Below are 12961 nucleotides of genomic sequence, written 5' to 3'. Positions count from 1 at the left end.
ACTCAGACTAGCCTTCAATCCGAGATTTTATTCACTAAATTTAAATTCCACCACCTGTTGAGTAGATTTGAACCCTTGTTCACAAAACATTAGCCTGGCTCTGGATTATTCATCCAGTAACATTACCACATGTGTCTAGCTCCCCACAACTGTAACATCCATATTTAATGATGGAGATAATTATGATCTGTCTACCCAATGTAGAGCCTTTTGTGACCCGTTTACTAGTAATTCTCAAAATCAATCTGTAAATTTAAAACTGTACCTACTTTCCCAAACCATGGATTTGTGCTAAAGGTGAACTGATTAATATTTCCCTGGAGAAAGTGAGGTCTGCAGATGCTGGAGATCAGAGCTGAAAATGTGTTGCTGGAAAAGCGCAGCAGGTCAGGCAGCATCCAAGGAGCAGGAGATTCGACATTTCGGGCATTCCTGACGAAGGGCTTATGCCCGAAACGTGGAATTTCCTGTTCCTTGGATGCTGCCTGGCCTGCTGCGCTTTTCCAGCAACACATTTTCAGCTCTAATATTTCCCTGGCACCATGTAGCACATTGCAATGGAAATAAATTACCCCAAACAAGTGCTATCCTCTTCCAGTTTCACCCCACCAAACACTGTTGTGGAACTCTTCCCCCAACCTATAACATTTCCCCTTTTCCACCTGTATCGGCATTCCATTAAATTTCGAATTTCCAAGGGAGTGAGAACATAATCCCACATGTTAACAGCGCTAATGTCACCAATGAAAGCATCAGATAACACGCCCACAATGCCATCGTGATCTTTACCCAGCAGCACAGTACCACCAGTTTTAATAACATACCCTTTCTTAAGATAATTGATCTTTCCTGACAGCCCATTATTCCACATTTCCACAGCCCCTGATTGAGATGTCCATGTCACACAGGAGTGCACCCATTCATTTGGACTGAAAGACAATGGCATGCTCACAAAATGCCCTCCAATCCATAGCCCCCAGTCGAGACCCACAGAGATGACCAGTTCGTTGTCACTATCTGCTGTTGCATACGACAGAAGAATTCTTGGCTGGATATCTCTTGTTCTGACCCACAAGCAGATGGTAAAGGAACTGAGATTCATGCTGCAAAGGGTCTGGATCTGAACATAACTGGAAAAGCTTTCCTCACAGAAGTGAAAACTGGGATAAAAAGGCAGTTTGCTGTCTGCAAAAATAATTGAAGAAAGGGTGATATTAGCTATTTTTACTCACTCTGCTTCTAAAGTATACATCATTCTCCGTTATATCAACTATTACTTCTAGGGATGAGGAATACCAGCACTGAAAAATGGAATATATTCAGCACTTTGCTCCTTGTGCCAAAGTCAAATCAATTAGTTAAGTGTGAAATTCTTTAAATTTGTCCTCAATTGGAGAATTAACCTCAATCTCAGAAAAATACTCCCAATTGTGCTGTTTTGACTTCAGGCTTCTCTCTCTCAGCACGAACCTACAAGGGGTTTTGCAGTGCAGTGCTAGGGTCCCTACCTCTGGACCCGAAGGCCTGAATTTGTGTCCTACCTGCTCCACAGTTGTGTTATAAATCTTTGAATGGGTTGATGAAAAATACCTAGCAGGAACCTACCAGTCTATTACCAATTTAATGCTAAATATGAACAGTCTGTTTGCCCTCTCAGTTTCTCCATCTGACAAGTCAATTTTATTTCACGTCTTCAGAAACTCTGATCTACATCTCTTACCATCAATGGCTACAATTTTACTCTTCACCGACCAAGAGTTTAGGCCTAATTTTCTTGCCCATAACTCCATTGCATCAAATCTCACAAAATTCAGATTACTCTTTTATCTCAAACTCTCTTTTCCCACAATGACTCGCTAAGGGCGGCACGGTGGCACAGTGGTTAGCACTGCTGTCTCACAGCGCCAGAGACCTGGGTTCAATTCCCGCCTCAGGCGACTGACTGTGTGGAGTTTGCACGTTCTCCCCGTGACTGCGTGGGTTTCCTCCGGGTGCTCCGGTTTCCTCCCACAGCCCAAAGATGTGCGGGTCAGGTGAATTGGCCATGCTAAATTGCCCGTAGTGTTAGGTAAGGGGTATGGGTGGGTTGCGCTTCGGCGGGTCGGTGTGGACCTGTTGGGCCTGTTTCCACACTGTAAGTAATCTAATCTAATCTAATTCCCCTAAGTAATAAATACAAGAGGGATTGATTTTCATTTCATTCCATAGGTGGGGTGGGGGAAGGTCCCTGCATAGATCCAGATTAAAGATAAAAATATAGATTTTTATTCTATTCATTTTAAAGGATTAGGGTTGTAAGAATATAAGGTGTAGGAGCTTATGGCTATTCAGCCTATCAAATCTGCTATGCCATTCATTGAGATCATGGTTGATCTGATAACCCTCAATTCCACTGGCCTCCCTTTTCCCTTGATTCCCTTTACTGATTGGAAATCTATCTCAACCTTGAATGTAGTTGTCATACACACACATATATACTCTCTCTCACAGACACTCACAACTCCCCACCCCAGACAGACAGACAGACAGACACACACCCTCACAGACTTAGACATTCTACACTCACATACACACCCATATACACTCTCTCTCACACTCACAACCCCCCACCCCAGACAGACAGATACACACACAAAAACCCACATGCATACATGTTGTGTGGTGAATTTGTACTTGCAGAGTTACATTGTACTTTGCTCAAAAACTGCATAAATTCAAGTAAGACTTGGTAACTCACTTTTTAGATTAGAATCAGGCAAGGATGTCAGTTTCCTTTCCTAAAGGACATTAGTGAACCAGAGGGGTTTTCTCCAATAATCAGGAATGGATTCAAGGTCATCGTTAGACTCTTAATTACAGATATTCATTGAATTCAAATTCCACCATCTGCCATGGCAGAATTTGAACCCAGGTTCCCAGAACATTATCTGGCTCGATAGATAATGCTGCTAGGCCATCATTCCGTGTACAGTCTGACTACTGCCAGGTATAGATCAAAACCTTATGTGCTTCTACTGTGACAAACCTTGTGAGACATCACTCAGTGAAGATGAAAATATATCCCACTCACCCACAACCTCAGCCTCCTCTTTGCATTCTAGTTGAACTAAAGTTCAATGGGGATTATTCTGACTTCCGACAATATAATGTGTGAAGGATAACACTGTCATTATCCACGTCTCTCCCCGTTTTCAGTCCCAGTTACATTAACAGAAATGAAAATCAGGAGCAGTGTATAATAGGCAGCTGAATCGATATCATCTGTTTCACATCGGTTCCCAAAGTCAAAGTGACACCTTCCTTATTTAACTAAATTTCCTACGATCTTTTGATTCGGTTTGTGCTTTTCCTTTTGATCATCAGGTATTTAACAATGAATCTTGGCCAAGCATTATCTCTCCATTTCATTCCATCAACCCAATTCTTTATTTTTCATGGTGTCTGGCATTTCCAGCCTATTTGGCCCATCCCCCATATCTCAGTCCCAGTGAGATTGTGAAGGACTGTGCAGTAATTTTCCAGCAAGTCCTCTACATTAAATCTGAATTCTAGAAGGTATTACACTAACATCTAGTGACAGATTATCAGCACTGCATCCAAATCTACTGTTAGCTCAGAAGTCAAACCTCAATGATAGCTATCAATCTGTAATTAAGTGGGAAAGACTGGTTGAAGTTTTGCCAAATGTTGCCGAATTTCTCTCTTGCAGATGGCAACATCCTCTGTGCAACTCCAGAAAATTTTGCATTTATTTCCAAAGGACAGTTTTCGCTTTTTACCTTGGCTTGCTATTCTGGCTGGATTTGCATCACAGGAACATAGGAACAGGAGTAGGCCATTCAGCCCCTCAAGCCTGTTCCACCATTGAATGAATTCACAGCTGACCTTGGACGCAGAGAGTGGTGCATGTTTGGAATGAGCTGCCAGAAGAAGTGGTGGAGGCTGGTACAGTTGCAACATTTAAAAGGCATTTGGATGAGGACATGAATTGGAAGGGTTTAGAGGGATATGGGCCAAATGCTGGCAAATGGGACCAGATAAATTTAGGATATCTGATCGGCTTGGTGAGTTGACCCGAAGACATGCTGCCTGAACTGCTGTGCTCTTCCAGCACTGATCCAGAGTTGACCCGAAGGGTCTGTTCCGTGCTGTACATCTCTATGACTCTGACTCTATGAGATTATGGCTGATGTGTTGCCTACCTCTGCATACCTGCCTTTGGCCCAAGTCCCTGAGTAACTTTGTTTAACAAAAAGTTATCTATTTCAGATTTAATATTAGCCACTCCTCTTTCCAATTTGGATTCAGTCCCAAAGGGAGCAAATATTTGAGAACTTGAATTGTAGCTGATCCTGAGTTGGTATGAAATGAGATTTGGTCCTGACGACATAGAGACCCAGGCCACTTTAATACAGCCTCCATCAGCCCTCACCATCAGCGGATTTGGCCAAGAGGTGGCAACTTGCTGTTGAGAGGGTGGGAGAATGGGCTAGTATTCCTGGAGAGCAAGTTGCCATCAGCAGGGAGAGAAGGAAATGTGTCCAGCGCTCAGTGAAAACTCTGATTATCAGAGAATCTTGTGATCCGAAAGAGGAGGGAAAATGGGTCAAGAGAGGCCTAAATATTCCAAGTGGGATCTTCTTCCTCCTCCTACAGCAGTAACCAAGTCCACCTAAAAGTCATAGAATTAAACAGCATAGAAAACAGCCCTTCAGCCCACAATGTCAATGCTGACCAACTAACACCAAACTACACTAATCCCATATACTTGCACTTGGTCCATAGCCCACTCCACCTGGATATTTTAAGTGGTCATCCAGATGCTTCTTAAACGTTGCAAGAGGACCTGACTGCACCACCGTCCCAGGCAGCACTCTCCATATTTCTACCACCCCTCTGAGGGAAAAATGTGTTTTATGAAATTTTTATGTTTGAACATCCTGTTATCCTGATTCTTTTGCCCTTGAGCTTCACCCCAGGGACAAACCATGGCACTTCCCCATTTCCCCACAGAAATCCTCATAATGTTTAAGAACAATGTAGAATTACACTTCTAATGCCAAAGCATATGAGGCTATGGGCCTGGTGCTGGTGAATGGGAAATCGAACAGTCAGGGACTTGTTTACAGCTGAGTCAGACTCCTTGGGCTGAAAGACCTTTTTCTGTGATGTATCCCTCTGTGTAGCCCATTTTCAGGGGAAAGCCCACCATACTGAGTGGCACCTGAGCACTTGACTGTTCAATGGCAGGCCCAGAATCAAGAACCAATATCTTTTCCCCAGTGGGAAAGAGGGGAGGAGGTTGTGAAAGAGTGGCCAACCCAAGAGTTGCCGGCAGATTGGCAACTCTATTGAAGAGTAGTACCCACTGGGAGGTGATGCAATGTACCTGAGGCCCAATGTATCTGCTGTATTCCAGCCCAGAGGGGGAAAAAAATGGTTAAAATGCAAAAATAGTTCATACTGGTACAAATCATCAAACCTGTACACTTCAAAATAGGGGAGGTCATTTCCAGTAGGCTCATTTCCAACCATGACAGGTTTTAGCCCAGGCCATAGGGTCAGTGAGGGTTGATAGAGAGGTGGTCCATGGGGTAGGGTCATGGGGAAAACAGGGAGGGCAGCACCAAGGGCTGTCAATGAGGGTGCTTCCCAACAATTCCCATTTCTCAATGTCCAACTCCTCAACAGGGCACCAGGAGCTCCGGAACGAGGAACTCCCACACCCCAGAATCCACAAGCGACTCTGGACAGGAATGCTTGTGGCTTTCCCAATATTATGAGACCCCTCTTTTCTCCACTAGCCCCATCCACTGTTGGGTTGACATCACCAGGAGCAGTAGCATGTTGAGACCCTCAGCAGGTGGGTTAGGCTATTCACAAAGCACCTCATCCTGGATTTAATTGGGTTTGCAGCTAGATAGGGAAGCCCACTCACCAACATCCCTGCTGATTAAATGCCCCCCATATCCGCATTTGCTTTTAGGGCATCATTAGATTCTGTCCTGAGTCCTAGTAGAATCCTGCACCATTCCAAACTGCCCCAGCTGACCTCCCTCCATTTTGAAATATGTATGAGATGTCAGGGTGGGGGCTCTTGTGGTGCACCGGTAGTGTCCTTACCTCTGAACTAGGGGTCCTGAGTTCATGTACTACTCACTCCAGAGATGTGTCAAAGCATCACTGAACAGGTTGAGTAAAAATACCTACAAGAGGTCGCGAACCAGTATGTGCCATTAGCCAATTCAACCCCGTTCTGTTGAAAGAAAATTCTTTATTCATGTGTCAGAGCTTTTCATCCTTTGTGATTTTTACCTGTAGCTGGGTTAAATGATGACAGGTTCCCCAAATTAGGTTTGAGTTCCTTTGTGTTTTGAAGATGTACTGGGCTGACCCACTTGAGGTGTGCAAGACGCTTAAAGAATTTGCTGGACTAGCAAGAGATAAACTCTATCTGTTGGTGGAGGAGTCACACAGTCGGGTTCCAAAATCTTGAAGTTATCGCCCAGGCTGATGTCAGGAAGCATTTCTTAAGGTCCTGGAAATTTGGAATCCGGTCTCCCAAAAGAATACTACTGAATTGAAAATTTCACAAAGGAATTTGGTGGATTTTTGTTAAATAAGGGAATGAAATATTACAGGCAAAACAGATAGATTGGGTTAAAATGCACATCAGCCAGTTTCTAACTGAAATGGCACTTGTAAAAGCTCTCTCCTGGCAATCTTTATCAGCTCCAGATGACCAGCTGTATCATAGCAATGATGGAGACCCTTCAGCAAAGGCATGTCCCCTCAGTGCATGGAACAGAGAGAAAAAGGAGGGAACTCCGGGAAGCAGAATGCCCAGGGACAGACTGATGATGAACTGAATGACCCAGAGAGAAGATGCTGCTGATGCTACAGGAAGACAGAGGTTGTTCAATGTTTCAGTGCCATCTTCAGGAGTAGATGCGAAACATCTTCACGGTGCACACTTTAACAACAGCTTCAGAGCCCAGCCCTCCTACCTTTCAGGGAGAAAGTGAGGACTGCTGATGCTGGAGAGTCAGAGTCAAAAAGTGTGGCGCTGGAAAAGTACAGCAGGTCAGGCAGCATCCGCGGAGCAGGAGAGTCGATGTTTTGAGCTGAAGCTCTTCATCAGGAATGCTTTTCTGATGAAGGGCTTATGCTCGAAACATCGACTCTCTTGCTTCTTGGATGCTGCCTGACCTCCTGTACTTTTCCAGCGCCACACTTTTCAATCATTACCTTTCAGTTCACTAAAGAACAGCACTAAAAGCTTGTATTTCCATATGGTACTGGAGGGGTTGGGGTTCAGTAAGCTCAGATGACTGGTCTGCGATGCGGAGTGATGCCAACAGCGAGGGTTCAATTCCCGCACCAGCTGAGGCTATTATGAAGGACTGTCCTCAACCTCTTCCCTCAGCTAAGGCAAGGTGACTTTCAGGTTAAACCACCACCTGTTGTCTCTCTACTGACAGAACAGCCTTATGGTAGCTATAGATTTATGTAGCACCTTTTCTCTATTGTAAAGTTGCCATAGTCTTACCAGACCATAAGGGCCTTGAAAACCAAAGCCAGCAGATTCTTAGGAATACTACCACTTTCAAGTTCCCCTCTGAGTAACTCACCATCCTGACTTGGAGCCTGTTTCTTCACTAATGCTTAGTCAAAATCCTAGGTCTCCCTTCCCACCAGTCTCATAAGATATCCCTACCCCACCATGGATTACAACGTTACCTGGTCCTCCAGGCCAATTAGGGAATGGGCAATAATCATTGGCTGTTCAATGATACCCTCATCCCATTGTTACGACATGGGGTATACCCTTCTGCTTAATTTAAACCAGCAACACAAGAAAGGTTTAACCTGTGCAATAATCTGAAAATTCGAGAGGCCCAGAACTATTTAAAGTAGAAATTAATAACTTAAAGTATAATACAGAATAATTAACTAACAACTATCTACAGGTCCTGCGTTTAATCTATCTTTTTACCTTCCCTTCTTTTATACTAGTCTGATAAAAGCCCCCAATTTAAGATTTACCAAAAATTCAAGTTTTCAAAACCAGCTAGCTGTCAAATTTTCTATTTGGATCTTCCCGTGTCTTCTTTTTCTGCGGGATTCTGCTTCACAGGTCACAGATCGATAAAGATACCTTTAAGAGAGCTATTCTCTGGCAATCTGCAGATGTTGACTTGGCAGTTCTCCTCCCAACTGTTCATTTTTCCCCGGTCTTATATTGGATTGTGTCATTGGCTTTTAGGATTGTCAATATACTAAATTCAAACTTGATTGGAGTTTGTTATTTTTCGGGATATAATTTAAACTGATCGGCCTAATTTGAATCTGTTTAGTCGTTTCCTGGCAACCCATGTAATCTAACTTTCAACCAAATGTCACATTGTCCCCTCATTGATACCTCACTTGGTGCTGTCAGGTAGTTCTGTTAGCTTTTAACTCTCTTAAAGGTACAGTACACCCACATCTTCATAACACTATGATTGAATAAACAAAATGCAAAAGGTCTGACTGTATCTACATCCTATCACTCACCATTACAGAGAAGCATAGAAAATAAGAACAGAAGAAGGCCATTCAGCCCTTTGAGCCTTCTCTGTCACTTATTATGATCATGGCTGATCATCCAACACAATCCCTCATTCCTGCTTTCTCCCCTGTACCTTTTAACCCTGACAACTATATCCAACTTTTTTTTTAAAAATCCAATGTTTTGACTTCAACTGCTTTCTGTGACAGTGACTTCCACAGGCTCAGCACTCTCTGGGTGAAGAAACTTCTCCTCAAATTAGTTAGAAATTGTAATTACAAGTTCATTATTCAGAATGCAGTAAGGATTGTCATTTATTCTGAGCAGGGCAACTTTAAAATGTTTTCACGACATTTCTTTCTCCTGACAGTAATGAGAAATTTCACGCCTTGATTATTTACCTGTAAGTCTTGATTCTGAATTTGCGTCAACATGGTTTAGAATCCCTTCAATTTTGTCCAGCTTTTCATGAATTGTTTCAAGATAGCAGGAACCTGCTAAATAAAATGAGCGTGACAATAATTTCAGTTCATGTGTGGTTGTAAACCTAGTACTTTTGAGTTAAAAACAATTATTATCGCACCTTTCATCAGGGCAGGTTGAAAAGAGGCTTCCACAATTCTATCATTGACAGGTTGTGCATGTCGATAATCATTTCTCAAAGTTTTGTTTTCCCAGTCCAGCACAGAAGTCTCCAATAGTCTGATCTGCAGCAAGACATCAACATACTGTTCTTAAAAGGAGGAAAACCAACATGTGTACAATATGAGAGCTGAGAATTGATTAGTTGGCAAGTATGCTCTGATAAGACCATTAGATATAGGAACGGAATTAGGCCATTTGGCCCATCATGTTCATTCCACTATTTGACCATGGCTGATATGTTTCTCAACCCCATTCTCCTGCCATCTCCCTGTATCCTTTGAATCTATTACCAGTCAAGAACCTAGCCATCTCTATCTTAAATACACTCAATGTCTTGGTCTCTGTGACTTCTTCCAGTTGAGGCATTAAACTGAGAATAATAAAACAGAGAACTGTGGATGCTGGAAATCTGAAACAAACAAAAACAGAAATTGCTGGAGAAGCTCATCAGGTGGGACAGCATCTGTGGAGAGGGAAACAAACTTCACATTTTGAGTCCAGTGACAGTGTTCTGAACAAGGGTCACTGTACTCGAAACGCTAACTCTGTTCCTCTCTCCACAGATGCTGCCAGACCTGCTGAGTTTTTCCAGCAATTTCTGTTTTTCTTTGCAATTAAAGCAAGGCTTCCTTTGCCTGCTTGGAGGGATGCAAATCCAGTGCCTCCATCTCCAAGAAGAGCAGGGAAACTATCCTCAGCGTCCTGGCCAATAGTCATGCCTCAATCATCTTTGCAAAAATAAGCTATATTGTCATTATCACATTACTGTTTCTGGGAGTCTATTGCCAGGATTCATGCAATACAATAGTGACTCCACTTCAAACTACTTCATTTACTGCAAGGAGCTTCAACACAGTCATGAAAGCTATGATAAAAATGCCAGGTTTGTCCAACTTTGTGATTGTTACCTCAATATTCTGAGAACATATTTGTTCCTGCTGATTCTTGTATCTCAGCAGCACCACCAGCAGGAATGTAGTGGTACTGCCTATACATGGAGCAGTTTTACAATTCCTAATAAAATTGGCATGACAGTGTGTGCCGCATGTCTGCCACTCAGAGATAATTGCATGTCAACTTTCAGGAAACTATAATTCAGCCTAACCTGACCCAGTCTGGCATGCAGTATTGTTGGCTGTTGACTGAGTTCTGAAGGAGGACCTAAAACAGTAAAAGCAAATTACTGCGGATGCTGGAATCTGAAACTAAAAGAGAAAATGCTGAAAATCTCAGCAGGTCTAGCAGCATGGGTAAGCAGAGCAAAGAGCTGATGTTTCGAGTCCAACTGACCCTTTGTCAAAGCTTTGACTTGAAACGTCAACTCTTTTCTCTCCTTACAGAAGCTGCCAGACCTGCTGAGACTTTCCAGCATTCTCTCTTTTGGACCCAAAACAGTAACTCAGTTTCTCTCTCCACAGCTGCTACCAGATCTGCAGCATTTTCTGTTTATGTTGTTGACTTGAACTTAAATGACCGAGCAAGCTACTTGGAGTCAAGGGCAATTAGGGATGGGCAACAAACCTTCTCGGATCTCTTACATCCCATGGAAGAATTAAGAAAATAACAGAAGACCTCCATTGTTTTCTAACTGGGGCACAGTTTAAGCAGCTGGAGAAAATGGCTGGTTTGCCATGCCTGAGTTTTTGCAAGTTTTTTTTCAAACACAAAGGATGTGAGAGGCAGGCCTTTGATGATGTCCTTTGTTCCTGTGCTGTGATTTTCTTTGTTCTTTGCAACAGGTTTAGATAGAGGATCCAGATCAATGGAGGGCCGAAGGGTCTGATCCTGTGCTGTAATTTTCTTTGTTCTTGTTCTTTCTTCTCACCCACAAACTAAATCCATACATTTTCAAGTGAGCTTCGCCACTGAAAGGTAAATAATTTCCAGCATTTTGATCTCTTTAGCACTGAATATTTCCAGAATGTCCTGCTCAGCATGAGACTTCACACAATGGGCTGTTACAACAAATATTTCATTTCCCCCAAACATAAAGAATTTCTAATAATTAAGGACGATTCAAAGGTGACAGTAAATACTACTGAGGCATGTGTGTTTGATAAGCTGACATCAGCTGGTTATCTGGCACCATGTAAAATACGATGTCTGGGAAAATAAACGTTTTGTTCCCAGAACGCGTGAAAACTAACTTTCAGGCAAGAAGATCACAGCCATTCTGACATTGTGAGGAGCTGAAAATGTGTTGCTGGAAAAGCGCAGCAGGTCAGGCAACATCCAAAGAACAGGAAATTCTTCAGGAAGGACTTATGCCCGAAACGTCGAATTTCCTGTTCCTTGGATGCTGCCTGACCTGCTGCGCTTTTCCAGCAACACATTTTCAGCTCTGATCTCCAGCATCTGCAGACCTCACTTTCTCCTCTGACATTGTGAGGAGCTGACCATCCTCTTTGGCTGAAAGAATTGATGTGGAGGAGCCGATGTTGGACTGCGGTGGACCAAGTTAAAAATCACACAACATCAGTTTCTGGTCCAACAAGTTTATTTGGAAGCCCTAGGTTTTGGAGCGCTGCTTCTTCATCAGGTAGCTGTGGAGTATAAGAGCATAAGACACAGAATTTATAGCAAAGGATCATAGTGTCATGGAACTGAAATGATATAGAGTCAGAGAGATGTATAGCACGGAAACAGACCCTTCAGTCCAACTCGTCCATGCCAACCAGATATCCCAACCCAATCTAGTCCCACCTGCAAGCACCCAGTCCATATCCTCCAAACCTTTCCTATTCAAATACCCACCCATATGTATTCTAAATGTTGCAACTGTCCCAGCCTCCACCATTTCCTCTGGCAGCTCGTTCCATACACATACCATCCTCTGTGTGAAAAAATTGCCTCTTAGGTCTCTTTTAGGTCTTTCCCCTCTCATCCAAAACCTATGCCCGCTGGTTCTGGATTCCCCCACTCTAGGGAAGAGACTTTGTCTATTTATCCTATCCATGCCCCTCATGATTTTATAAACCTCTATAAGGTCACTCACCCCTCAGCCTCTTATTGAACAAACCTAGATTGCTGTTAAGTCTTTCATCTTTTAGACTGGGGTGCAGATTTTGGTTCATTAATATGTAAATCCCAGAACTTCTTTCAAGTCACATTCTCAAGATAAGGTTTTATTAAAAATAGGTGACATCTCAGCTCAGACAATGCATTAAAGGTATGAGGTTAGAGTCCGAATGTATCCCAGTCTTGAGTAAGACTGGAACTTCCTATTTTTATTGACTTTACTCATAATCCTGTGCCTAAAATGAAATAAAGAAAATGTTTCTACCGGGTTCAAGCTCTTGATAAAAGCAAATTACTGTGGATGCTGGAATCTGAAACCAAAAGAGAAAATGCTGGAAAATCTCAGCAGGTCTGGCAGCATCTGTAAGGAGAGAAAAGACGTTTCGAGTCTAACTTGACAATATCTCAGGCAGAAGTAGATATATCCTTAATAGAGCAAGGGGTGAGAGGTTATCGGAGTAGGTAAGAAAATAGAATACAGACACGCCCCGCGTTGCAAACGGGTTCCATCCTTGAGTGTGTTTGCAAATCGATTTGTACGTAAGTTGGAACACAGTGCAGGACAATATCAAACAGTCAATCAGGAAATGCTTGTACGTTGGATGTTAAACATTGCACCCCCGTATGGGATAGTGCTCCTAAGTATGAGTGTACATCAAATGTTCATAAATCAGAGACCTCCTGTAATTGGATCAGCCACGATCTTATTGAATGACAGAGTAGACTTGATCATTTTGAACGGCTGGT

General features: G+C 42.8%; 1 protein-coding gene across 1 annotated transcript in view; it reads right to left on the bottom strand.

Annotated features, from left to right (window-relative positions):
- Window positions 1-568: 568 nt before the first annotated feature.
- Window positions 569-12961, bottom strand: part of ca6 (carbonic anhydrase VI) — a 28939-nt gene continuing 16546 nt past the window's right edge. The window contains exons 6-7 of the mRNA XM_060851965.1: window positions 9135-9258; window positions 569-1185 (exon numbers count right to left, since the gene is read on the bottom strand). Coding sequence (XP_060707948.1) covers window positions 569-1185; window positions 9135-9258 — 741 coding nt within the window. The remainder of the gene's footprint in view (window positions 1186-9134; window positions 9259-12961) is intronic.

This window comes from Hemiscyllium ocellatum, chromosome 37, assembly GCF_020745735.1.
Source record: "Hemiscyllium ocellatum isolate sHemOce1 chromosome 37, sHemOce1.pat.X.cur, whole genome shotgun sequence".
Classification (NCBI taxonomy): Eukaryota; Metazoa; Chordata; class Chondrichthyes; order Orectolobiformes; family Hemiscylliidae; genus Hemiscyllium; species Hemiscyllium ocellatum.
This window is presented reverse-complemented; position numbering and strand designations above follow the sequence as displayed.